Source organism: Apteryx mantelli, chromosome 13, assembly GCF_036417845.1.
Source record: "Apteryx mantelli isolate bAptMan1 chromosome 13, bAptMan1.hap1, whole genome shotgun sequence".
NCBI classification, from domain to species: Eukaryota; Metazoa; Chordata; class Aves; order Apterygiformes; family Apterygidae; genus Apteryx; species Apteryx mantelli.
In genome coordinates, this window is record NC_089990.1 from 23,350,921 (window position 1) to 23,377,419 (window position 26,499).

The 26,499-nt window shown below is 43.7% G+C and overlaps 2 protein-coding genes across 7 annotated transcripts in view; one reads left to right on the forward strand and one right to left on the reverse strand.

Annotated features, from left to right (window-relative positions):
- LOC106489852 (ligand of Numb protein X 2-like) overlaps positions 1 to 21,798 on the forward strand; it is a 30,400-nt gene extending 8,602 nt beyond the window's left edge. For all 5 annotated transcript variants that reach the window (XM_067304373.1, XM_067304374.1, XM_067304372.1 and 2 more), the window contains exons 2-10: positions 2,939 to 3,400; positions 6,040 to 6,266; positions 7,025 to 7,221; positions 8,410 to 8,778; positions 11,337 to 11,516; positions 13,059 to 13,233; positions 13,416 to 13,626; positions 18,366 to 18,524; positions 19,457 to 21,798. In XM_067304373.1, the coding sequence (XP_067160474.1) occupies positions 3,012 to 3,400; positions 6,040 to 6,266; positions 7,025 to 7,221; positions 8,410 to 8,778; positions 11,337 to 11,516; positions 13,059 to 13,233; positions 13,416 to 13,626; positions 18,366 to 18,524; positions 19,457 to 19,592 (2,043 nt within the window). In that variant the 5' untranslated portion in view covers positions 2,939 to 3,011 and the 3' untranslated portion in view covers positions 19,593 to 21,798. The remainder of the gene's footprint in view (positions 1 to 2,938; positions 3,401 to 6,039; positions 6,267 to 7,024; positions 7,222 to 8,409; positions 8,779 to 11,336; positions 11,517 to 13,058; positions 13,234 to 13,415; positions 13,627 to 18,365; positions 18,525 to 19,456) is intronic.
- Positions 21,799 to 24,042: 2,244 nt separating this feature from the next.
- Positions 24,043 to 26,499, reverse strand: part of LOC106489876 (pre-mRNA 3'-end-processing factor FIP1-like) — a 29,437-nt gene continuing 26,980 nt past the window's right edge. For both annotated transcript variants that reach the window (XM_067304376.1, XM_013949156.2), the window contains exon 16: positions 24,043 to 25,551. In XM_067304376.1, coding sequence (XP_067160477.1) covers positions 25,419 to 25,551 — 133 coding nt within the window. In that variant the 3' untranslated portion in view covers positions 24,043 to 25,418. The remainder of the gene's footprint in view (positions 25,552 to 26,499) is intronic.

Sequence of the window (26,499 nt, forward strand, 5' to 3'; positions counted from 1 at the left end):
ATCTTGAAATTAGTGTTTTGTGGTGAGAGTGAGGCCTGGGGAGAGATCTGAATACCGCGGAGAAAGGGAAAAGCAGGGGATGTGTACGAGGGGTCTGAAAGCGGCATTGCTGGAAGGAAGCAGGGAAGGGGGAACGGGATAGCAAAAAGAGCAATGCGAGAACGAAGGGGGTTGGGGCTCCTCCGGGCTTCAGAGGTCCGAATGAGTAGCTGAGATTTGATGGCACCGCTAATGATTGTATTTCATATTTCACCTAAAAAGCACAGTCTTAGGGCCTGATTGAAGCGTAACTCTAGGCGGACTCTATCAAGGCTGGCGTATCGGGACGGAGCGCAGTTGTGCCTGTCGTGGTGACACAGCGCCTTTGCCAGACACTTAAAATCTGTCCGGTTGCACCAAAGGAGCCGCGGCTGAAGACGACGTTAGCAATTCCCCTCTTGCAGCACATCTGCCTGAATCGGGGAGCGAAGGGCAGGCTTGTCGGAGCCTGCCGCCCTCGCCGGCGCCGCTGCCCGGCCGCTGCCTCGCCGCGGGGCGCGCTGGGTTTCGTCACCGAGGAGGTGTCAGCCTCGGCTGCCCTGCAGCCCTCCCCTGCGCCGAGAGCACGGCCGTGCCAAAGCGAAAGGTATTTTGGCGCTTCTGGAGGAGCGCTTCACACCTTGTTTGCAAAGGCGCAGACCTGAGAAGACGGAGCGATGCGGAGTTGCGAGGAAGGGGAAAGCAGAACGGTTGGGGCGACGTTTTTATCTTCCTCTAGTTCTGGAATGACTCATACGTGGGATTCATCTCTTATAACCTTTAGACACAGAGAGAGGGAGATGAATTGGTAAATATGTGGCAAAAGCCCCGTATAAAAGCAGTTTATCAGCAAAATTACTCCGGAGTTTGTTTTCACTGAGAAACTACATTTGTTTAATCACCTGCCAAAATTTTATGCAAATACTACAACCCGAAGCACAAGTACTTCTTATTGGTAGGGGTTCGCCTTGAAAGCTTGGCCTTTCGTGAAGGGCTGGCGCTGAGCTGATTGATTCGAGTTGGTAGGTGATGTTCAGTCATTGTCTAATGTAAAAATGTTCCCTTTTGGCTTGCAAGATAAAATGTCGCCATTTGATCTTAAATTATAAGATAAGCAGTCGAGATATCGGAGTCTGTTTCAGGTGGAGGTAGGTACCGAAGAACAGTGGGCGCAGAGACATCTGCTTTATTTGCTCGTGTGCTGTCTGCACTTTTTCACTATGAAATATGCGTCTGATGGCTTTCCTTTTTGGGGAGTCAGTGGTGGAGGCGTTAAAAAATAGATCCAAACGGGAGAGCGAGGACTGCGTATCCCGTGTAAGTGCCTCTCTCAAGGGGAAGATGCTTTCTGGCACCGCAGCAAGAGGAGAAGCAAACAGCTCATGCCCAGGACCTGCCTGGAACCTTGGCAATAACATTTCACTCTTTTGAAGTGAACAAGTTTCTATGGCTAGGTAAAAAAATTGCCCATAAAATGGCTTGATTTTTATTTTATTTTATTTTTTGGTGATACGTTATCCCTTTAATTAAATAGCTGACTTATGCTTGACAGTTAATTGAAGTGGAATGATGTATGATTTTTATTAGAAACCCATGACTAATTTTTTCTTGCCGTTCTCCCTATCTCATTGTTCTGGCCTACCCTCCTCCGAAATTGCCGCTGCATGCCAGGCACTGGTGCAGACCAGCGCTGGCGCTTGTTTGGGCTCTTACCTGTTCCAGACAAAGCCATTTGTTTTCAGACATTTTCCATGTCATCTTTCAAAAATCTTCCATTTCATCACGGTTCTGCAGGGTTTTTTTTCGTGTTAGAAGACTCTGGCTTTTGTAAATGAGCTCACACAAAAAAAAGATAATACAGAGTGTTTGCTTCATGGAGGACCACATTGCTCGCTTCATTAAAATAGCTGCCAGGTTACAGAAAATCCTTCCTGCGGTAGTGCCTGCGCTTGCAAAATAATCTGCTAGCAGACTCGGGTGAATTTGATATTTGATTATACTAGGGAAGACTCCGATTGGATGTGGATGGAGACATCTTTATTAAAATCAGTATGGAGGCAACTGCAAAGAACTTAGCTTGCTCCTTAGCTTCTTACACTTAGTGAAAATAAGATATTTAAGAATCTGCTGAAATGCAAGCCTGTGTGTTACATTGCAACAAACCGTGGCACGGGCTGGTTTTTACATCTCTTATTCTTAGAAGGCTTTTTTCATAGGAAATTTGCTTCGGTGAGTGAGCTTACGCATGGATGAGTTGGGAACAACGCGGTCTTTGTTAAAATGAACTGTTTTCTTTTTCAGAGGGAGTGGGCTTAAGAGGAAGGAAACGTGCTGTAGATTTTTTTTAAGTTTCCTTTAAAAATTTCTTCCTCTTCTTTTTTCCTCTTTTGCCTCCCCAAAGCACAAACCAAAACAAAAATCCCGACAGCCAGAAGTCCCCAGGCAGATATCTCACCATGCATATCTTTAAAATGAGTAATATTCTGTATCATCTGGAAAGCTGTGCAGGGAAATCGTCAGTTTAAAAAAAAAAATGACCGTCTTGGTTATTTTCTCTCTCGCTTCCCTTTCTCCTCCCCTCCGGGTTGTTCTCCCTCCAGAACACACAGCTTTTGTTTCAGTTTTTCTAGTCTGTGTGTTTGGCAGGGTTTTATCTAGTCCGAGTCGCTGCTGCACGTAAAGTAATTTAGGCTTCAGTTTACCCACGTGCTTAAACGTTTTGCTGAATCAGGTCCTCGCGTTTGCTGTTGCCTGGGTTGATGATTCACAGGGCCGCACTGGAAGGAAGAGCCCTAAGGTGGGTTGGTGGGGGCGAAGATACCGGGGGGAGCTTAAGGCAGGAATGCAGTTTAATATCTAATTGACTAGATCTAGAGGTGACAGTTGGCTGGAAATCTCTCTTTCTCCTCTCCTCGTTTAGAGGACCGCCGTCCGACAGCGCCTGCGTGACGAGCTCTCTTCCCGCTGGCCCGCGAGCGCCTGATGCTGGTACCATGGCTGACCCCGTAGCAGGAGACCCCGTGTCCCAAGCCGGCGAGCTCTGCAGCGAATGTGGTCAGTTCCACCTCTTGCCCGACAATCATCTCTATAACTTCCAGGATGAAGTGGACGACGAGCTCACCTGCCACATCTGCCTGCAGCCTCTGCTGCAGCCTATGGACACCCCCTGTGGACACACGTACTGCTTCAAGTGCCTCGAGAACTTCATGCAGGAGTACAACTTTTGTCCGATGGATCGCAAAAAACTCTCTTTCCAGCAGTGCCACAAGTCCAGCCTCCTGGTGCGCAACCTGTTGGATAAGCTGGTTGTCCTCTGTCCTTTCAAGGCAGAGTGTCAGCAGACGATGCAGCGGTGCGAACTGGAAGCTCACCTGCAGAACAGGTGCCTAGCCATTTACATAATATTCCTACTCCATGTTTAATGCCGTCAGTGTCTGCTTTGCATCTGAACAGAAAGGTCCCTTCGCAGAGTAGTTGTTAAACTGGGGCAAGATGGGGCTCCAGAGGGTGAGGCCAGAAAGGTGGGTGGGTGAAGACAACCTAATTGTGTGTGTGTGTGTGTACGTGTAGCTCGAATGTGCTAAGGAAGCACTTCCCTACTTGGCTGCAAGTTGTCCATGGACTCAAAACCTGTCAAATGTATGTAAATGTGCGTCCTGATCTGGGGCACCTGACTCTTTGAAAGTTGTTATAAACATGCTTATTCCTCGTTTCACTTGCACGGAGACGAAAGACAGGCGCTAAGTCAACACTCTGGAGGCAAGGGATCATGCAGTGTTGCCAGTTTAATTGGTCCAATTAAGATGTGCAATACATAAGTCTTTGATCCAAATAATGTAAGTCCCTCCAAGCTGCACATTATGCAGTTGCTGAATCACCTACTTAAAATTCCATTATCTTCCCTCATTCTTCTGCTGAGAAGAAGCAACTGAAAAACAGATTCTTTTTTCCTTCTGTGGAGGAAGGGGGACTTTTTTCCTTGCACCTTTCAGCAGGGATGTGTTTTGGTGCTTCCACTGCTGGTTTTGCTAGTGGCAGGCAGAATTTTGTAGCTTTAAAAGAACTGCAGGTGACGGCTCTTGCCGTGGCGCTTGAAGAGCATTTGTTCTAGTTAATGATTGCTGGAAAGGGAGCTAAGTACAAGCCATACTGCAAGCAGAAGCAGGGCTTCATCGGCAGTGTATTTTGTTGGTGTGTGATGAGCAATGCAGTAGGCTGGTTTCCCTTTGGCTATGTTGTAGCTTCTTGTGGCAAAACCACATTTAAAATAAAAATAAAAATAAAAAGTCAACCGGCGTGCAGGTAATTGATGGTTAGGATATCTTTGCGATTCCAGCCAAGCGTGTATCCTTGTGAGTCCTGCTTGCCCACAAGCTGAGAGCTCGTGTTAGAGCCATGGAGCCTCTTGAGTGAGGGAAGATGCTTAGAGACTCCTTCCTCCTGGTCTGTGAAAGTTCATAATCTCCTTTTTCTTCAGCTAACTCCTTGCACAGCTTTCCTGTTAGCCAGCACGGCTGAACGCTGGCGCTGCAGGGACAGGGCTGCCCAGCCTCGCAGCCGCTCTGCTGCATCGCCGGGACTCTCCCCCGTGCCCAGGGGACGTGCCGAGGCTGACGAAGTGACGGGGGAAGAGACCTTCCTCTCCCCTCTGTGAATCCGCCCTGGCATCAGTAAATTTTTCTGTCACTTGCTAATCCCTCTGATGTGGAAGTTAAACGCCGAAGAGGGAGGCACCCTGAAATGTTTATGTTTCCGACCTCACTGGAAACTGTATCCTTCTCTTGCACCTTTCGTAGGACTTTGGACCCCCTTGGGGAGGGGGTGCTCTAAAAATGGAGTCTTTCACCTGGTCTGTGAGCCTCGTTGGAAATCACAGTGGGACTTTGGTGGCAGAATCTTCTTGTTTTTTAGTTTTAAGTGAAATTAACTGACAGGAGGAGACTTAAGGGAGTAAGAAGCAATCTAGAAACTTGTTTCCTTGGAGGATTTTTCTTTGCCCTTTGCAAGAGTAGCTTTTTTCTCTATGTTTTAAGAGGGACGTTCACAAGTGGATTGATCAGCTCCTGCCTGTAAGTTTTAGGGCCATGTTAATGCTGGGAGAAAAATGACCAGGAGTAAAGCAGAAGAACCACAATGAGACTTGTTTAGCTGGAATGTAAATATTTTAATTTTAAATGTGACTCTAGTCACCACCCAGTGCTACTCAGGTCTCTGGAAGTGATGCTTTTGCATTCATGACTTGCCTCACATGCCACCTTTTTTTATTACTATTTTTTACTCTTGATACTTAATTTACTCATGATAAAAGAGCTTGCTTTTCCTCACTCATTTTTGCTGAGGTAGGTTGGCTATGGTATAGCTGCACACAGTGTGTTTTGTTGAATATAGAATTACTTCTTGGACCTTTATGTGGGGAGCAGTCAATAGGAGTATAAACTTTCCTAAACTGCTCCCATTCAAGTAGAGCCATCACCTGCGCGGACTGGAGATTGAGTTCCATCAGGTCAGGTCTTGTTCAGCAAAAAAAAAATAAGCAAGCTGGCCTCGGTCACTGTTGTTGCATGTTACTGATTTGTTAAAAACAAAGCCTAATTCAAGGCTGACCTTGAAATGTGAGTCACTTCCTTTGCATAAAGGTATAGTTCATGTTCTGCCCTTTAGAGCTGACCTAAGTATTTGCTTATGTTTTAAAGGATGTATTCTTGTCTTCACTGATGGCTTGTCTGGTAAATATTTAGCAAGGAAAACTGTTCTTCCTATTCCATCTCCTTTTTGAACTAATTTGTTTAATAATTTTGAAAGAAAGTGAATAAGAATCCCACTTTTAAACTGATACTATTAGAAGCAGATGATGAAGGTCAAAGGGGACTGAATATTAGCATCTGTGCTACAAGCCATGCGGATGATGAGATCTTGAACATGCTTCTTCGCTTACATTTGTCAGTCAGAGCTTGCATGTGTGCTGAGTTAACCACGTAGGCAGAGAGCGTCCGCTTACAGTCACAGACGATCTTTCTCTAGGTGTCCAGGTTTCAAGAAATACAAAGCTGAACTAGAGCGGAAAAAGAATCCCTTTTCCAAAGGGAAGGAAGATCTCCCTGCCAAAGTGGAAACAAATACACCCAAGGATCCCGAGGTGCCAAGCGGAGGATCGTCGCTTGTAGCAGAAAGCTCGGCAGCTGCGGTGGTATCGCTAGGGACTGCAGAGCCTGGACTGGTTAATCCAGCTTTTGAAGAGACTGAAGAAGGTGAGAGTTTGATAGAGAAATGTAATTATGTAGTTACCTTTTACACTATAAAAATAAGGTGATTATTTCATATATATTAATTTTTAAAGTGTCCCCAACGTTCTTGGATATCCTCAGTGCTATTTAGCCATTAGTACCAATAGGGGTAGATCTCTTCCCTCAGCTTGTCCTTGAACAGCAGAAAGATGCATTCATGTGCATCGAGTGTGGCAAGATCTGCTCACAAGCACAAAACTGTTCAAAACAGTTCAGAGCATCTCTGTTAGACTGTAGCGGATGCTTTATTTGCAGTGTTCTTTTGTCGTGCTGTAAGGAAACAAAGGCAGTCCCTCTCAAAAGGGAGCGTGGCATAAAACACTTGAAGAGGCCAAATAATTAGCAATTAGGAATAGCTCCAGCTTCTTCTTAATCTTGTTAAGAAAGTTAAATATACAATCGGTTTCCTGGGGTGGTCAGCACCTCCCTAATGGTACTAAGCAAGTGTGTTTTTATAGCCTAACCTAATTTTTGTATTGATAGTTATGAAACCCTTCCAGATAAAAGTAACTGTCTCCGCTTCAGAATGCATCACTTCTCAGCTTTTAGTTTGACCTGTTCTTTCCTCTCCTCATAGCTGCTTTCCCCTCCTCTCCCTCCAAATGCTAATTTGGAACACAGCCTGCCGGTGTTGCAAGTCTCGTGATGTTTGCTATATGAGGGAAGATCTATTCACGTGTTGTTGTTTTGTTTTTTTTTTCCTCTTACACTTTCACAATCAGACCTTCCTCAGCGAGCCAGTCTTGTGGCTGAAACGAGCACGATTGAAATTCACCGAGAAGACCCTGAGGAAGACCTGGGGATGAGGATAGTGGGGGGCAAGGATACCCCACTCGGAAACATTGTTGTTCAGGAAGTCTTGCGACATTCTGTTATTGCTGCAGACGGAAGAATAGCGCCGGGAGACCATATTCTTGAGGTGTGTAAAATCCCATTGATAGTCCGTTGCTACTTCTCTTGACTGGAGATGAATTTTATTTACTTTGCATCTTCCACAGCTTTTTGAGATTTAGACTATTTTGCATAAAAAGATCTCTATCTGATAAGTTTCAGCCAGTAACACCGCTTCTCTCCAACAGACTGTGCTCTAGCTAGAAAATCTTATAGTTGCCTTCCTCTACTATGTTGCTTAAGCTGCATTTCCTCGAGCAGGTCCAAAGTTTAAGACCTTATGGCTTAAAGTCAGCATCATGTGAGTAATGAAGAGCACCAAACTCATAGCAGAGCTGACCCACAGCCAGATTTAGTTTGCAGATTAACCTGACGTACCGTTATGCTGCATTGCAATGGGCTACTCGGTGACAGAAGCTTGTACGCCGCAGTAAAGCTGACGCGCGGAGAGAACTGTTAAAACCTCCTGGCTATGGCTGCTCGATCATTTGACAAGCAATCAAGACCTAATTATTCTGTTGCACTGCAAACTCCAGTGATGACTGGGAGCCCCATACACATGTGGCAGATAGTCTCTTGAGTTGGTTTCTCAAACCAAGTGTAACTTCCATTTTATCCAGTCAAACTATGCATGTTGCAGCCTTGACTGGACTGTACCTAGAGCAGGTTCCCACGCTTAGTAGCCCTGTTAACATCCTAAAGAGAGACTGTGTGGAATCTTACGTGACAACAGTCAAAGCAAAAAGTAGCTTCTCCGAATTACCCTGGTGAAGGCATGACTAGACTGATGATTTTAGAAGTTCTGTAGGCTATGGACCACTCTTCCAAGTGAGGATGGGAAGTCTCCAACTTGAGTTCTCTCCAGCAAGTGTGTATTGAATACTGGAAGTTAGTGGAAAGTAGTTCTGCATTGCCATGGGTTGGAGGTCATGATTTTTAATATTTTGCACTTTCAGATTTGTAAGCTGTATCAGTTGTCCTGTCTCTTCTCTGTACTCAGCAATTCGCCATCACTGTTGGTCTTGCTTAACTGCTTTCTTCTGCATTTTTTTTTCTAGAAAACTCTGCTCTCTAATGTGCATCAGAAGCAGCTGCTTCAGTCAGGCACTGAATAGGGTGTTGTACATCCTGGCTCCAACTTTGATGTTCTGCACTGCAGAAAGTGCCTAAATTATCTTGGTTCTGATTAGTGGCTCTGGTTTGTTTGTCTTTCTAGGTGAATGGTGTCAACATTAGCAGTGTGACTCACTGTCAAGCTGTCTCCTTCCTGCGCCACCCAGGCCCTGTTCTTCACCTCATGGTCCTGCAGGAGAAGGGTTTTTCCAGTAAGACTGTACAGCAGGATTCCAGTTCTGCTCCAAATCGGGAAGTGATCCACGTTACCTTGACGAAGAGAGACCGATCCGAACCCTTGGGAATCAAACTCATCAGGAAGACAGATGAGGCAGGGATTTTTATTCTAGATCTGTTAGAGGGAGGTTTGGCAGCCAAAAATGGAAAGCTGAGCCGGAATGACAGAGTGCTGTCCATAAATGGCCAGGACCTGAGGCAAGGAACACCTGAGACTGCCGCACAGATAATCCAGGTAATTTATAACATGGCAGAGTTGTCTGTCTAATGACTCTGCAGCTGTCTGCGTTGATAGCAGGGCTCCTGTTCTGACCCAAGGGCTAACAGAACATGCTAGAGCAAACTGCATTCCCTTAAATATCTCTTTGGGAAAGCGGCTTCCCTGCGGATGTGTGGGAAGCACTGCTTCCAAATGAAGATAAACATGAAGAGTGGGAATCCGTCGTGAGTCATCTCTGACAAATCTGAAGCGAGGCAGTTGCTCATGGCGCTTTAGTTCAGCTAAGGCAACTGGATCTCCTTTGCAGTGTGGTGTTTGGAGCCTTTCTTGCAGAATGAATATTTGTACGCACCGTAGATGCATGCACCAAAGATGAGAGATTAGAATGGCCTTTCGTGCCTCATTTCAGCTAGTCAAACTAAAGATGTTTGCAGGGAGATCTGATAGGCTGGCAGCACAGAACAGAACCATTTTGATTTATTTGAATCCCTCTTAAGATTTCCCACTTAAACTGTATTTGGTAAGAGTCTAGAAAGCAACAAGACCACTCAGACTAAAAACCTCCTAAAATACTAAAAGGGAAGTAGCACAGTGGTCTTTCCCTGCATGATGGGGATGTGTTCTTGTTGCCGTGTACCAAACGTTTTGGTGAAGGGACTGGGCAAGGAAGTTTGATTTAAGGAATAAGGATTGCTGGAGGTGTGGCAGATTTCATGTAGATCAGTTTTAAATTCTTTATCTTCCTAGGTGGTGGCCTCCAGTTTCTGTTTTTACCTAAAGATCCTGACACAATACATCTCATTACATACTATTTATATCCTGGAAAGGATCTGAGGTCAGTAGAGTGAGGGAGAGCCAGTTCTCTTCCTGGTAATCAGCACAGGAGTGCAGTGGGGTGGGAGAAAGAGCAGGGTTCCAGTGATTCGATACTATAATCCGTTAGAATTTTGTTTGCATCCCATTAAGTGCTGCTGTATTTCTTTTCCAGTGTGCAAGTGTAACTCCTATATGAGGAAATCTGTCTTGATCCCACAGAAATCACTAACTAGAGTCTCAGAACTGGCTTCAGTGGGTTTGGGGATTGAATTCCTTTTGAAGTGACATTTTGTAAAACTGTGATGGTCTTCCAAACATTATCTGTTCTTCTGAGTTCTAATTAAATTCTTGGTTTAATTTTGATTGTAAGCCATTTGAGGAAAGGAGCCCTTCTACCTGTATTGTGAAGTACCATTTGCACCTATAGCATATATATATATATGCACACACTCATATGTACTGTACCTACAGTTTGGTATCTCCCAGATGAAGGGGCGGGTGAATCCTCCTCTTAAAATAGAATGTATACAATATATTTTATGAAGGCACAGATGTGTGCCAACTATCGTCTGGAAAAAATTGTCCCATCTGAATTGACTTTTGAGGTGTGAAGCTTTTAAATTATTTTTCAGAAAACAAAGCTTTCCTATAGTAATAAAAAAATAAAATAAAAAGACCCCTGCATCAGTTGGTGTAGCCTTCTTCGCAGGCTATGGGATTCACTGCTGCGAGGTGCTGTGGCACCAGGAGAATGAGCAAAAAGATCCCATGCTGAGAAGTGAGAGCAGCAACTAGTTCTCTCATCTGTTGTAGCAGGTGTCATAAATAAGCATATACATCTGACCCAAATAGAGTCCTTCAAAGTAAGGTTTTGTCAGATTATCTAGAAGAACAAACCACATTACAAGAGCAATAACAATAGTGAATGCTTCCCCTGTAGTGCTGCCAGGGCCAAACATACAGCTGGTGAAGTGTTTTAATTGGCAACAATCTTGGACAAAAGGTCATGTCTTCAGGTACTTCTCGGAGAGAAAAAAGAAAAAAAAGAGGGGAAAAAAAAAAGGGAGCTGTTGAACAATACACATGGTACATAAGCTGGGAGGCAAACAGCTTTAATAGGTCTCTTTGCAATCAAAGAAAAGGCATCCAGCTCTTGGATCACAGTCATCCACCATATGAGCCAGCAGGTGTTCTAACTCTGTTCGTTTTGTAGCAGAATGCAAAACAATATTTTGGTTATTTGTACTGAAGTGGAGGAATTAATCATCTCTTGCCACTTTCTCTTGTTTATCTGCAGCAGAGGGAGGCAGAAGTGAAGCCTGCCTCCACTTTTATTCTTTCTAACAAATGTTTACCAAATCCTTCGGTCACCATAGGCTTCTGCAGCTCTTCACAAGAACCATCACGTCATGTTGCATAGCCCTGTTTCAAACCCTTCGTAGAAACTTCTTTCTCTCTCCCCAGAAATGATGGGGCTCTCCCTAACTTCTAATGTTTTTGAATCTCTTTGAGTTTAACTAAGAAATGCATGTAAAGACAAAACTTTCATCAACGTTGCTTATGGATTGCTCTTATGGATTGGTGTGGTGCACACACCATGTGTACCTTTTCATAAAGCCACAGCCACAGTGGACAGCTTTCAGAAACATCATTTAAAACAGTCATAAGACTAAGCTACTTACTAAGGCCCTTTGTGAGCCATGATGGGACTTTGCCCTCTCATGGTTTCAGACACCTCTTTTTGCTTCTCCTGGCAGACCAGTGAATCAAGAGTGAACTTTGTAGTCCTAAGGCAGCCAGGCGTACAGCTGTCGGACTCTGTTGAAGACGGCAGCACATCGAACAACAGCAGCAGCAGCAGCAATGGAGGAAGCCCGGTGCACCATCGAAGAAGACTAGATCAGAATCATTATAGACGCAAATCTACCTACCAGAAGGTAAGCTTTGTAATAAAGGCAGAAGCACTTAGTATTCTTGGTCTAACAGGTCAATTACTTCAGCTCTGATGGTAATTCCTCATATATGACTTATCAGAAGCTCCTTTTCTCCTTTAACTATTGAAAAGCGGTATGCGTTTGACTTTCGGCGCAAGAGAACCATGCGAAATACAATTTTTAGGGAAAAACGTAAATATCTGTTCAAATGTCTCCAATCTTGATGTGGAACCAATGTTTAATCCCTTCTCATTTGCAAAGGGCTATGGAAATTTAACCTCTGTGAGATTCTAAGGGGACCACCGCTGGACTTGGTTCTCAACAGCCATCAAACACAGCACTTTCAGAATACTGCACAATGGTATAAGCGTACACTTAGAGTTTGGAGCTAGGTAGTTTTATGGTACAGAAGTGGAAACTATGCAAGTTAAACTAAAATGCCGCTATGCTTTCAGTGTTGCTTCTATCACCCATTTGTACGTTATAGGAAACGAGCAAGAAGAGAATTGCCAGTCTATTGTACCAATGGAAGTTTGCTCTATGTTTAAAACTACCCTTTGAGAAAACTCTTGCTAAAACTGCCTAGAATTTGTGTTTAAGTGCGTCTGTTGGAGATCACTGACTGACATAAATAGCTGCAGAGCGGTTCCTTGATTTAAATATTGAAACACAGTTGTATATAGTTTCTACAACAGTACACTACAATGTGTACTTTCACTACAATCTAAAAAATGAAGATGCTACTGTCTTTCAAAGATTAGTTTGTCCTTTAAAAAAAAAAAAAGTCAGCGTTGGCCTACTTCTGCCTCCAAAGTTGGTTGCATCTGCAATTGTTTGCAAATCAATAGGAGAAAAAGATGAACTCTGATATTTAAACTTTAAATAATACCATTATAATCATTAGAAACATTAATTTAGCTATGTAAGGATGCCAGCCATCTTCATGACCATCTTCAAGTTTTGACCTTATTATTTCATATATTGCATCTGGAAAACATATCTCCTAGCTGACTTTCAGTTTTATTCATTTATGTCACATTGGGTTTGACAAGCAGAACTTGGTCATTCTAATAAAAGCAGAGCTAAGCTTTAGTTAATGTGCTCCTTTATGACATGCACGAGAAGCGAAATGACAGAGGACAGGTAATGCAAGTTACTCATCCTAATCCATCCCAATTTATCAGTAGCTGGAGAGGGGTTGGTCGCTTGATGTGAACAACCTTGAAATGAATTGGTAGCTTGTTTTTTTCAGAGCAAAACTGTTCTGCTCGGAGTGAGCATCTTTCTGCAGCGAATGGATGTGGAATCATTAGGAGAGTGGCATCGTTTCCCAAGCAGCAGTCCCTCGGTTGTGATGGTATCACACTGGGAATACAGGATAGTATTTCTACCCAGAGCAAATACAACAGAAGCTGACTTTGCTCTCCAGTAACATCGCTGAAAAGCTCTGGGTTAAAGATGCAAGGTGTTCTGTTATTTTCTTCCAGCTGTGGACTTCTCATGTTAATTGCGTAAATAAATCTAAATTTTGTCATTTCTTTGTAGGATCTACCTCAGGGATACATAAGTCATGAGAAGACAGTTTCAATAAAAAAGGAACCAAAGGAATCTTTGGGAATAACAATTGGAGGTGGAAGGGATAACAAAAACAAGCTTCCTATATATGTAACGAGTGTACAGCCCATTGGATGCCTCTTCAGGGATGGCAGAATCAAACGAGGTATGGAGGCCCTCAGACCCTTAGTTGCACTTTATGAACTGTTTTTAAGTGAAAGGTGGACTTGGACACTAAAGTGAAGTTGAAAACAGAGTTCTACATGAGGCCTTGAGGCAGAAATGGAATTCTTAGCAAAAATGTGTAAATCTGTGTGGCTGTAATCATCCTATCTTCTTAATCAACAGGAGATATACTTCTGAGCATAAATGGCATTGATTTGACTCATCTGAACTACTATGAAGCTGTCTCAGCATTGAAATCTAATGCAGCTTCCCACTCAGTAGTACTGAAAGCCTTGGAAATCCTCGTATCAGACCCAACAGATCCATCTCTGGACATCAAGGAGCAAGGATTTGGTTGGTCTCCCCTCTGGATCACATGGCTCGGACTGCCTAGGTATGCTTGCTCAGTGACCGTATGGAGAGATCTGTTCAGTCACAGAGTTGACTTTCACCCCAACACTAAAAATGAGTTGCATCATAGGGTTGTCTTGAAAGCAATTAAAAATTACTGATATTCTCCTTTAGTTAAGGCAGTGGGGATCCTTATTTGTCAATGAGATCGCAGTACAATGAACACATAAAGAACTTCCACTGCTTTTCACTGTGACACCCATTGTTTCCCCCACTTCTATTAGATAGTAACCATATTTCAGAATTTCCTGAAAACCTTGCTTCTAAGAGAACGGACATAGAGAATGAGAATTATAGAGTATGGCATTTGAGGCACTGCCTTGAAGTATAGTCACTGTAGGAATAATCCCTGCTAGAATATCATTAACTGAAATCACTGTGGCTCTTCTGGATTGCATAACACAGGCCAATGTCTGTACTGTTTTATAGTCAATAATCTAATCCCCTCATTTAGGGGAAGGCAGTCTTTCAATCTAATTCTTACTGGTTGTTTTAATTGTGTAATTTGTAATATAAAGCAGAAGTGCTTCTCAACAGTTGAGTTTTCTGTTGCAAAGCATTAGACCGTAGACTTGCCACGTTACTGCTAAAATTTGTGCTAAGTTCTATGTGACAGTGTTGGGGACTTCTCAAGAAAGGAGCCAAGCATTAGACCGTAGACTTGCCACGTTACTGCTAAAATTTGTGCTAAGTTCTATGTGACAGTGTTGGGGACTTCTCAAGAAAGGAGCCAAATTCATGCTTTAGAGGTGAATCTGTTTTGCTCGCTTTTGCAGTTTGAAATGTATTCAGCCTCGAAAGGTATGGTCTTTTGCAGTTCCAGCTAACTGGAGAAGGTGTAGGAGATGCACACAAGAACAATAAAGCCAAACCCTCTTGTGAAAGGCTCAGGTTATTTACAGCCTTGTTTCTTGAGGCACCTGAAAGAACAAAAACTAACAAAGCTGCTGTTACATTACCCTCGTTACCTAGCAGCCTGTAAATGCTAAATGAAACAGCCCGAGGAAGGTGGCTTTTGTGTCTCAAGCCACTGTAGCTTGGCTTGTATTCAGCACAGTCCTACCCAGTTCCTCCGTTCTCTCAGGGAATGAGCCTGGCTGTTCTGCACAGGCCTGGTATGAACTAGTCCAAGCCGCACCTGGCTAACCCAAACCTGAGTACAAGTCCTCAGACGCTGGCTGCTGTTGGTTTTCTCATGGGTTCTACTGTGGTGAAGTTCAGCAAGGCACCGACTGCCTGCGCTTTCCCCCCTCTTCTCTTTTCCTGTTTATCTGGGTGTCTGGGGCTTGCAGCCTCACCACAGGTCTGCTACAAGGTTTGGAGTCTAGTCTTTGCTCACCAGGCATCTGCCTTCATTTCGAGAATAGACTATTACACTACCTGCTACGTAATACATTGCTTGAAATTCTTCTGCAACTGGTATTAGTGTTGGCACCTCTTCCTTTGACTATTACTATCCCTTTCCACTGAACCAAGGCACAATGATTTCAGAAGTACCTTCTGCTCTTACTCTTCCTTGCCTGCTTGGACCTTAATTCAGGCATCTGAATTTCTATGCCTGGCATGCTTGTGAGGGTGTTTAAAAGGCACAAAGCAAGGTTATTTCATTTCAGGATCTAACAAAACTTTTTCTTGTTTCCAGTAATAAAAATGGTTGCAATTCTGTCATGTGTGCTTCCTCACTAACTTTCCAGTCTGCTCACAGCAGCAGCTAGCTGGTCTTCTATAGAATGATTTCCCTAAAGCCACTGAGAATGAACAGCTCTCTGCCCTTTTCAGCTAAGCAAGGTATTTACATTTTTTGACATGGTGGCTGGCATGATCAGATTTTCTTATTTTTTTAATATTGCTGGCAACTCCTTAAACTGAAGTGGCACCTTTGCTTGTTGTCACCTTGAAATGTTTCGGGTGCCTCTATGTTAGCATGCTGGTTTGGATCAGGAATGTGCTGTTGAAGAGAGGATGGACAGAGTATGGACCTCACTCCTCAGCACCAGTATTTTGCTCAACAGACATGTTCCTTGTGGTCTGCCCTGCTTGCTAAAGTAGACATAACCTCAGTGTGCTAAATATTTTGCAATACAGTGTGAAAGTCTGAAGCTTACTGCTGATGATGTGGGTTTTTTATTTTTTTTCAGCTTTTTTTCCAAATATTTCTCTGATCCAGCAGAAACATCCTTTCATCCCTCTTAAAAGAAGCCCATGTATTTCTTACCAGTAAGAAATAGTAACTTTGTGCTGAAAGAGTGGAGTCAGTTTGCAATGCTTCAGCCCACGGTGTTCAGTTCCAGCCTTTATTCTTGTATTTGTGTTTTATTGTTTATGTTAAATACCAGCTGTCATCTTGGCTCGCTCGGTAGCTAGCACGCTGTCTCTTAACTGTAGGTTTATAAGGCAGAGCCCCTATAGACTGTGCTGTAGAACTGCTGGACTAATGCTGCTGAAGGGTTTCAGGAGAGAGATTAAAGCCCTGGTTCTCTGTCTTTCTCGGGATGATGGGTAGAAAAGGATGTAACGGAAGCATTTGGGTCACATTCCTCATAAAGGGAAAAACATTGTGCTCCTAAGGCTGCTTCAAGCATTACAGCATTTAGCATGCAAGCCTGGATCAGTAAGCATCTCCTACCTCTGTCTGACCACAGACAGTGCCAGATACTTCCGATGAAGATCTGAAAATCTCCATACCAGGGACAGTACAGTGATATTTTTCCCTCTAGTAGTCGGCTGTAAAGAATCAGGTGGTTATTATCTTTCTTGTGTTTTTATCTTGTAACGTAACTGCAGGTAGCCCTAATGTCCCTTTGAACTTTCACTGTGTCCAGTCTTTGGTTTGTTATTAACTGATGGTGGTGAGTGTTTTGAGTCGATTACACACTACTAATTACTGCTGCTGAATGTTTACCATGAGCACTGGATGTCTTCACGGAAGACAGCATAGAAGCTCTACTGATTTCTTCATAGTATTATGTTAAATCTATACCAACTACTCATAGTATAAAATTCCATCTCAAAAGAGATTTGCAGGCAGCTAGGGTGTTTTGGGGGGACCTAATTCATTGCATACTAAAACCTAAAGATTGTACAAATACTAAGTTTACAGCTTGACTTCTCTCTGTAAAAGCTTTGGCTCTTGAAATGATGATTCTGTCCAGTATGACTTGTGCCTAATTCTCAGAGAGTAGAAAAGCAGTATTTTTTTCCCCTTTTTCCTGAGATTTATCCGATGCCTGTCTCCATGAAGCCTGAGCTCTTTCTGCAATTGCTTTCAGATGCTCCCTGTCATGGCCCCGCTGGAGCAGCGCATTTCACAAATTCTGAAAGGGATGCAGAACCCAGCAGAGTGCTTGTCAGAATAAAACCTGCACTTTTATAGAAAGGACAGTCTAGAATATCCTTCCTCCTGTCACTTTCCATTACAATGAATTAATGTTTCTCTTCCTAAATGCCCTCTTCACATGGAAAATGGATTTCTAGCAAATACCTGATGTAGAAGCATGACCTTGTCCAACTTTTGTACAAAGTGTATATAGTCCGTATATATGAAACAGTGCTTCCCATGTTTGCTTTCTGTGCTATTTCGTATTTGCACTAGGTGCTGAATGCATTTGTCCTAGCTGTGTCTTTACATTTGTGTATCAGTAGGATGCAAATCTAGAGGTACCAGTAAACTGAATCTTCCCGTGTTTATGTATGCAGAACTTGTACAAAAGTAAATTACATTTTGGAAAGTAGATAATTGGGTCTTTCTCCTAGCAAGAAGTTAACTGAGAAGGCTTTTGAAATCTGAAACCCATACCCAAACTGCTGCAGCAAAGCCCTGGAGGCAAAAACGTTTATTAGGAAAAGTTTAGCTGCTGGAATACCTCAGTGGGGTGATCAGCGGCAGTTTCACGCAGTGCGGTTCGGGCGGCACAGCGGTGCCAGAATGGAACCTGAACGCGAGCCAGAGCACATGAGCTGCCTGCCTGCGCTCCTGCCACACCTTTGCAGGCACCTTAGTGCTGCAGCACACACTAGCCTTTGAATCCGCAAAACTGAGCAGACAGATACACTGCAGCAGCTGGTGTTCGTAAACACTCATCTTTGATCTCTCTCCTAAGAGTCTAGTATCTTACTGCACACAGTAATCCTGGTTGCAAGTCCTGCAAAAACCTTTCATATTCCGATTTGGCTGGGTTTTGTGTTTAGTAGAAGAAAGGCAGCTTTACCTCGTGTTTGCTTTCTTTCCATCAGTGATATCTGGCTGCTGAATGCATTCATTGTACCAAGCATGCAGTGTACACATGGAATAAAAAGCCCGATTCCTATGAATTGCATGGGGTGTAACAATGTTGTTCACAATAAATTTAGCTTCCTTTTCATTAGTGCTGTAATGAAGTTATTGATTGCTTTCTTTCAGGCCTCAAACCCATTTACAGAGTGGTAATTTTTTTGTTACCTCTTAAACTAGCACAAACAGTACTGAAAAAAGATTTCTAATGGGCTGGTATCTTCAGATTTGTGACTTATCCCTGGTAGGCAACCAGTGGACAATCTCAGCCTTGCCCTTACTGCTCGGTCTTTCTTTCCCTTCACAGTAGTGTTGCGTCCTTAAAAACACAATAAAGATGAGGCTGTTAGAGGCATTTTCTCTCTGCAACGGAAAACATGAACTTGTCAGGCAATTTTCTTTGAAAAACACATATAAGCCTTGCTTGTTTTTGACTGTGCCTGTCTTCACAGCTACCTTCACTGCTGTCAAGATATTGTCCTGAGTAAAGGTAACCTGGAAAGCTGGGGATTCAGCATTGTTGGAGGCTTTGAAGAAAGTAAAGGAAACCAGCCGTTCTTCATCAAAACCATAGTGCCTGGGACTCCTGCGTTCCGAGACAGGAGGCTGAAGTACGTATGAGCTGCTCTTCGGGGCTTTGGGGTTCGTGACAGAAGCACTGACAATCAAGACTTCCAGTAGCGTGCACCATTTTATTGAGGGGTTGTCTGCTACCCCTCTTAACTAGCCGAGCTGTTAACTAGCTCTTAACTAGCTGAGTTAATGACTTCCAATTCTTAGACACTCACTTGTAGAGTATTACTACTACCAAAGTTGTAACAAACCAAGTCCTTTATTAATGAGTGTTTTGGTTTCTCTATAAGATGCAACTACCAACTAACGGGAAGTGGTTGTTATATTTTAATTTTTATATTATATCCTCTTTGAACGCTAGGACAGCAACGCAGATAACTTGCTGGCTTCTGTAAAACTGCTACTGCACCTCAAATCACTACAGGTGACTGGTACAACCACTCAGTGGATAGCTTGGTGCTCTCCAAAGTTGGGCAGATCAGGCAGGCTCCAAAACCTCTACTGTAGTGAAGTACAAGTGGGACAGCATGCTTCAGCCTTGTTAGCACTTCACCTTAGCATCTGCTCGTCAAGGAGCTGTAGGAGAGACACTGGTGGTGAATTGTTACCAACACAGATTTGTTTTCTGCAACTTTTCCCTCTGCTGACTGGCCTTTCAGTTGCATTTCTGATGACCTTTGCTGCTTTATCACTCGAATACTTGCATCAGCCTCCTCTTATCTTTTCCATCTCTTCATTTTAAGTCCCTTTGAACACAGAACTTAGAAGCAAGTCGCTGTCAGCAAATGGTCTTTGTACTTGCACGCACTCCCTTCTTGCCCCTAATCTTTCATCTAGTCAAATAATTTACTTCGACAGAGTTTATAATCTCATCTTTGGGGAGGGCTAGCAATCCTAATGTTTTGGGATCCTGGAGTGCTGTTTTAACAATGAGTTAAATGTGTCCTGACGAGCATGTTTTCTGACTTAGGTGTGGAGATGAAATAGTGGCAGTAAATGGAGTGCCTGCTATAGGAATGAGCAATTCGGAACTAATCCCAATGCTGAAAGAGCAAAGGAACAGAGTCACTCTTACTGTGGTGTCTTGGCCGGGAAGCCTTGTGTGAATGCCAGAACGAAACATGCAGCAGTTTCAAGGATCATCTTTTGTATCAGATATTTGTTGACTATCGCACCAAGCTAAATGTGACAGATAAACCTGAACTCTTGCTCTATATACAGTGTATCGTCATGGAAGACTTCACTTCCCTTTTGGAGAAAACATTTCTAGACTGTGTTGAAGTTACCAACAAATCTGATTGTTAGAGTCAATGTAATAGTGAATCACAGCAGTTCTAGCTTCCTGGACTCATCCGAGCTCTTTAGGACTGGTGTTGTGGAGAAAGCTATTTTTCCAGTGTTTCTCTACAAATTGCCCATCTGTACTTTGAAGCATTTTCCTCAGTTGTAGAGCTGTTTTCCTTTTAATGTTCTGAACAGGTTAAAACGGGAGTGACTGTCAGGTACTTCCTCTGCTAGTTAAGAATACAGTTCTAGCTACTGCTCTCTACCTGACTGCCACTCTTGGACACTGGGTTATTTTATACATTCTTAAAAGCCACTAATAAAACTGTAAGGACATGGATCAATGTCCCACAGTACTGATCTTTGTAGGCAACAGCCATCTAATGAATGTTTATATATATATATAAAAAAAATTGGTAAGAGCTGCTACATTAGTGTTCTTGAGCTGTGCTGACTTGCATGAAGGGCCGATCAGAGATGAGGAGTTTGTTTAATTTTGATCCCTTCCTCAGCTTGGTTCCCTTGGTTTCATGACTTGATAAAATAAGGAGCTTTTCAAAAAGAAGGCAGATGACTAAGTAAACAGACAGGCTTGTTTACTTGTGAGAAACCTCTGTCCCAGGAAGCAGTCTTGTAAATTTGATCACAGCTTCCCAGTGATCAGATGCAGACTTAAAGCACTGGAGGAGGAGGAGGAGGATGTACCTCTCCTTCCTCCCTGTAGCACTGCCTGCCACACGGTACTGCCCAGTACGTGGGACTCTAGCAACACACTGGATTGGGGTAGGCTCAAGGGAAGTTGGTTGCCTCATCACCTCTTCTAACTGTGCTGTAGCAATGGTATGAAATAAGCTACCTCCAGGAGGACAGTGTGGCCGCTTTGGCTACAGGTCAAATGCACTGTATAGTTAAAATTTAGACCACAAGAAATGAAGCCAAGGCAGGTTGACTCTGACACCTTGTTAATGTCCTACTGGAAAATTCTCCATGAAGCAGTTTTCTCCTTTTTTTCCACAAAGTCAGTTAATCAGCAGTAGAAATGACTGAGATCTTTTTCAAATCAGGTTGAATTAAAAATCTTTCCTAGAATGCCATTATTGCTGTAACTCTTATGGGGCCAGCTCAGATTGTAAGAATCAGAGGAGTTTTTTTTCTTTCCCATGTAAAAATGCTCCCTGGAATGAATGTCAAATTCCTTTTTGGAGTGAACTGACTGCAGATAAGCACCCATCATCTTAAGCAGTGCTTTTTTTTTTTAGTAGCTATTACAGCAGAATAGAGTTGTTCCTTGCTAGATGATTTAGCTGTTTACATATAGAGTGACTTCATTTCCTTTGGCTGTTAGCTGAAGGCAGTATCTAGCAGGGCCTGTTATCAGAGCCCATTATACAGAAATAGCCTAGGATCCAAGTCTCCCAAAAGCTTCCCTGGCATGTGGTGTGGCCCCTTTGTTTGGCTGATAAATACTGCTGGGGACTTGGACAGCAGAAGGATTTCTTGGCCAGCTGGACTCCTGGGCCTTTTTTTCTCCTGTTGTTCCTAGTGAATGGCGAGAGCAATGTTAATTCAAAAGTCAGGAAGGTGCCTGGGGAAAACTAGTCACTCAACCGCTGTCTGATGTAAAGAAACAGAAAAAACTGAAGTAGCATTTGTCTTTTTCCTACCACAGTGCAGAAGCTGTGCCTGGCATGGAACGGTAAATATTTCTGTAGATATAAAGAGGGAAGGTTCCTACTGCAAGTATAGTAAAAGATGTCCCTTGTATAAAATAGAATAGGAAGAAGTCATGCAGATGGTGGTCAGACAGTTTTAAATGAAGGGGATGCTGCAGAAGGCAGCATGATTTTTACTATTACTCCATCTTGTTTCAAGGTGCCTTCAACTTCACCAAAATGTCTTAGTAATTAAGTATTGTTTGCAAGATCAGCCTGTTAATAAATGTTGAATTTGTTTTGATGCCTTTATAAATTATTCTAATATCACTGAAAAAACACCATGGGCTGTGGGCTGTTTTTTTTTACCTTTCCTTCCAGCGTATCTGCTAATAGCCGCTGATTCAGGCACCTCCTCAACAGCCCCTTCTCCAAGAAGTCCTCCTCCCCAGGCAGGAACCAAGTATCCTCGTCTTCCACTGTTCCCAGGAGGGGAGCTGGACCATCTTGAACCATCCTGTGGCTGTGACTACATAGACGTTTGTCCTGGCAGCTTCAGTAGTTTTTGCAAGCCCTGGCCCTCGGTTTTGCCAGTGTTCCTGTCTGAGGCTGACCACGGCACACTACTGCCTCTGGGGCTCAGAATTGACTGTACTAGGAAATAAAGCTTTATTTAACTGGGCTTAACTCCCTGATCCAGCTTGCTGCACAGCTCAGCAGCTAAAAGGCAACAGGGGAGGAAGCGTAGGTCCAGACTGAAGGCCGGGGTTAGCTTTTGTTATGATTTCCACTACTGCAACACAACTAGCCCAAAACATCCCCAACTGGACTGGTGGCGTCTGACGTTCTGGGAGAAAGATACCATTGCAATTGCCACTACGCCGCGCAACAGTAACGAAGCTGGCCTCTCTCCTTTTTCATGCTGTGCCCCTTTTATAGTTCACTTGCTGGATGTTTTCCCACGATGCCTTACACCTCCTCTCAGTACTGAGCTCACTGACAGTTGCTCAAGAAGACTGGTGCAAAAGCTCCTTGCTGGCTGTTAAGTTTACCCTCTTGGCGATATTTAGCACCTGGGGCATTCTGTACTCATGACTGCACAGGCCCATTTCTCATCTCCTCTAGATTTAGTCCAGAAAAAACACCGATGCCACCAGACCAAGAATTGGCCTCATTTCTGAAAAGGGTTAGATTGACCATCCATTATCCCTCTGAACATGACAGTGAAACCTCACTGTTACTCACATCAGGTAAAAATTAGTTCCCAAACCCCACCTTTATACTTCTCTAATACTTTTAGCATTGTAACACCTCTATCTACCTCACTAAAATAAAACTATTTATTTCCGTTAACTCCACAGCTGCTTCTAGGAGTGCAGCCCTGCTAACATCAGCGAAGCGCTTGGGCCCATCACTGGAAAAACATTCAAGAACATACATATACAAGCATTAACACACACGAATGGAAGTCTTACTGACGAGGTGCTGAACCCTAGACTTACTTACCTTCATGTAAACGCTAACGACAAGCTTTCTCCCCTGATATGAGACAGGCAATAAGCAGCTCAGACTCCTGGTTTGGGAGTCACTACTTGGCACTTCCTTTGGTGCTAGCTGCCCTAGCAATCTTAGGCATCGTGTTCTGGAGGAAAAAGAAAAAAAGAAAAAAAAAATCAATTTCAGAATTACAGAATACAAAATCTTTTTGGAGGCACAGCAAGAATTCATTCCCCCTCTCCCCCGCCTAGCAGCTGCAAACCTGTGGTCTGGAAGGGGAGGGTGGGCACAGCTGTTGTTGCAAGGCAAAGATGAGGGTGCAAATAAACTTCTCGATGACAGGGCTGACTTTGCTCCCTGTCACTCATTCCCAGCCCATCACCCTCTCCTGCACTGGGCCAGCACAAGCATTCATGCAGCAGTAGGGTGAACTGCATCGAGGAACCAATCATGCTGAAAAATAACCTTATTTTCCTGGCAAGATTATTTTTTCAGCCAGCTCTCCTGCTTCTGGATCACCACCACACTATGCTGACTTAGCGACAGTGGACAAGGCAGAAACTGCCTCCACCAGCCTAAAAAGCAAGTTGAACTGTGGCCTTAACCACTGATCTGGAGTGATGATACACAGCGAGGGATGCAAAACACCAGTATGTTTCTAGGTGGCACATACTAGGCACTCCGAATCCCCACCTTCTTACCAGTTGTAAGTTGATTTCTCCTCCTCCCACCCCATTCCCCAGCAAATTCATGTCAAGTTCATGAAAGTTTCGTCACAGCTGAAAACTGCCACCCTTGACCAGAGCAGAAGCATGCCAGGAGTGGTCCTCTTGTTCTACCTACCCGATGCTATGGGCAGGGACATCCTGAAGCTCATTAGTGCAGCGAGGCACGACTGTCCTAGTGTGACTGCGAACGGACGTCAGATGCGAGATGCCACATTCCTAGATCACGTTGTTCTACTGGTACTGTGACATGGCTGCAGAGGGCTGAGCACTTTGAAGTCTTGTCCCAGGCTTTGCCCTTTAACTCTGGTTTGCTGCACTTAGCTCCCCAGTGCACATAACATTTCCCATGCTCTCAAAGCAAGTTTTAAAAGCCACATTTACAAAAAAAAAAAAAAAAAAAAAAGAACACCTTTATTCTTCTCCCCGCAGGTTTTGCAGTTAATGACCCATCAAATGCACTGTCAGAGCATATAAACCATTCTCATAGTGCTATACTGGCTCAAGTCTCTAGAGGCTGCAAGCTTCACATGACATGATTACAATACAAAAAATATGTAAGATTTCAGAACCACATTATTTTAGGGGAAGGATTTAAGACAGTTTTAAATATCAAGTCAAAGAAGCAGAAGATATTTAAAATGAGACACCTGTGGATTTGCACAAACAGAAGTACAGTATTCTGTTCAAGTATTAGACATACCAAAAAACCCCAGAATGACTTCCCCTGTTCTTCTCACCCAGAAATACCTCTGTTGCCACCCTGCCCAACCAATACTAAGTCGAAACAAACTTTGGAATTTGACTGCATTTATTTTGAGACCTATGGGGGAAGGAATGCATTGCACAGGAGTGTTGGTGATATCCAAATAGAAATAAGCCAACCCAATGAGGGCAAACTGCTAGATGGGACTTCATGTTCTCTAGTGTGCTAGATTATTCAGCTCAACCCTTATTAATAATAATAAAAAAGTTAGTCAAAACTAAAGGGAAAATCATGCTCTTACTATGGGTCTCCACTGAACGTGGTTTTCCACTTACAGGTGTAACACATGGTAGAACTACATTTGTAATGGATAAAAAAAAGCTAGGTTCAAAGTCTTTGTACACCCTGTGTAAACACACTTAACAGCTTCTCAAAGCCATCGGACCAAAGTAAGATCACGTGACCCACCAGTAAAAGTAGTTCCTTCCCACATGCTGCCAGTCTTGCCACAAAGAAATGAGAAGATATTCTTGGAGCTATAAAGAAATGGATTTGGGGATGAGACTTTTCACTACTAGAAGCCAGACTCTAAGCTGGCTCTCAGGATCTAAATCACACGTTTCTTTGGACAATAAATTTCAAGTTGCACTTACTGTCCTACTTTTCAAAAAAGGAATGATGGTCACAAAAATAAACAAAAACTATCACCTAAATGCGTTAGTTTCAGCTGAAGCCATCTTTCATCAGAAACCATAGGATCTGATACAACGAAGTCCTCCCTAGGGACGTTTATGAGTAGAGTAGCTCAGTGCTTTTTTTATATACTAGTACTGCTGTATTTTGTCTTGTATCAAAAAAAAAAAAAAAAAAAAAAAACCCAAAAAACAGAAGTTTATCTGCACGTGCAGCCTTAACTCTCAAACCACTGCGATGTCCTTCACTGCTCAGGCAGAGTGAGCCTCTCTTCCCTTGGGAAAAAAAAAAGCAAAAAACCAACACAAAACACCACCAACGCCACGCTGGTTCGAAAGGAGCGAGTCCCCTCGGAGGGCTGACGGTAGGCCTGCGTTACTCCTTGGCATCCTGCTCCTCTCCCTCCTGGGCACCGTCCTCGCTGGCCTCCTTCTCCTCTTTGCTACGCTTGTTCTTTTTGTGCTTGTGACGCCGATGACTCTCGCCCTCCTCGCTCTCGTGCTGCTTGCTGTGGTGAGGAGCAAAGGGGAGAAAGAGAGATCAGAGGCTGCATCAGCACAGCTCTGCCACAGAGAAGAGCTCCAAGCGCACTGCCCCTGCGGCACGTACAGGGACAGAGCGCTTTGATCTAGAGTAAGCAGGAGACAGAGCAGAAATGCTGAGGGCATCGTGGTGCCACAGAAAGGCTTCATCGTGTTTATTTGGGACGATCTGATAGCACAAGCAGCTGAAGCAAGGGCAGGTTATGCAAACTGCTCGAGGTGGTTGCTTGACACCACATGCTGCATCATCACATGGTCTAGGCGGGCGGCATACTGGACGGACTGCCGTCAGAATCACTTTTGGGAAGTTTTTATAAACAACAAACATTTGTGTCACCCTCCCATTCCTGAGGGAGCTCTAATAATCTTGACACATCACAAGCTTCAATATCAAGCACTGAGCAGAGGTTCCTGCAAGAAGGAAGAGTTGTAAATCTGAGAGACCTTTGAAACTTTCACTTTATCTCCCCTAAACATCTTGGGGAAATCCCTGGACTAGAAACAAGAAACGGGTCCGTGTAGCTAGAGAAATGTGGGTTTCCCAGCAGGAGACAGATCCTGTTTCTACTTTTGCTTGCTCATAAATGACCTGGCACTTCACTACCTCTGTGCTCTAAAACCTCTTTCCCCTCAACCAGAATCGTTTTCCAGATGCGGTTGGACAACCACAGACTTTTATCCAGGATTTCTGGGATGCTGGAGAAATCCCAGCCAGAAGTAACTTTGACTAGGTTGTGCATATCTGAAAGTCTTGTACCACTGACCACAGCCGGCTGCACTGTGCACGTACAGCGTGCCTGACATAACCCACACACCGAGGTCAGCATCTGGGCTTTCATCTCCATCAGGGAAACTGGGAACGGGTGAGCTCTGGTTTTGCCCATTCTGGTTCTCGGGACCTCATGGGAGGAGAT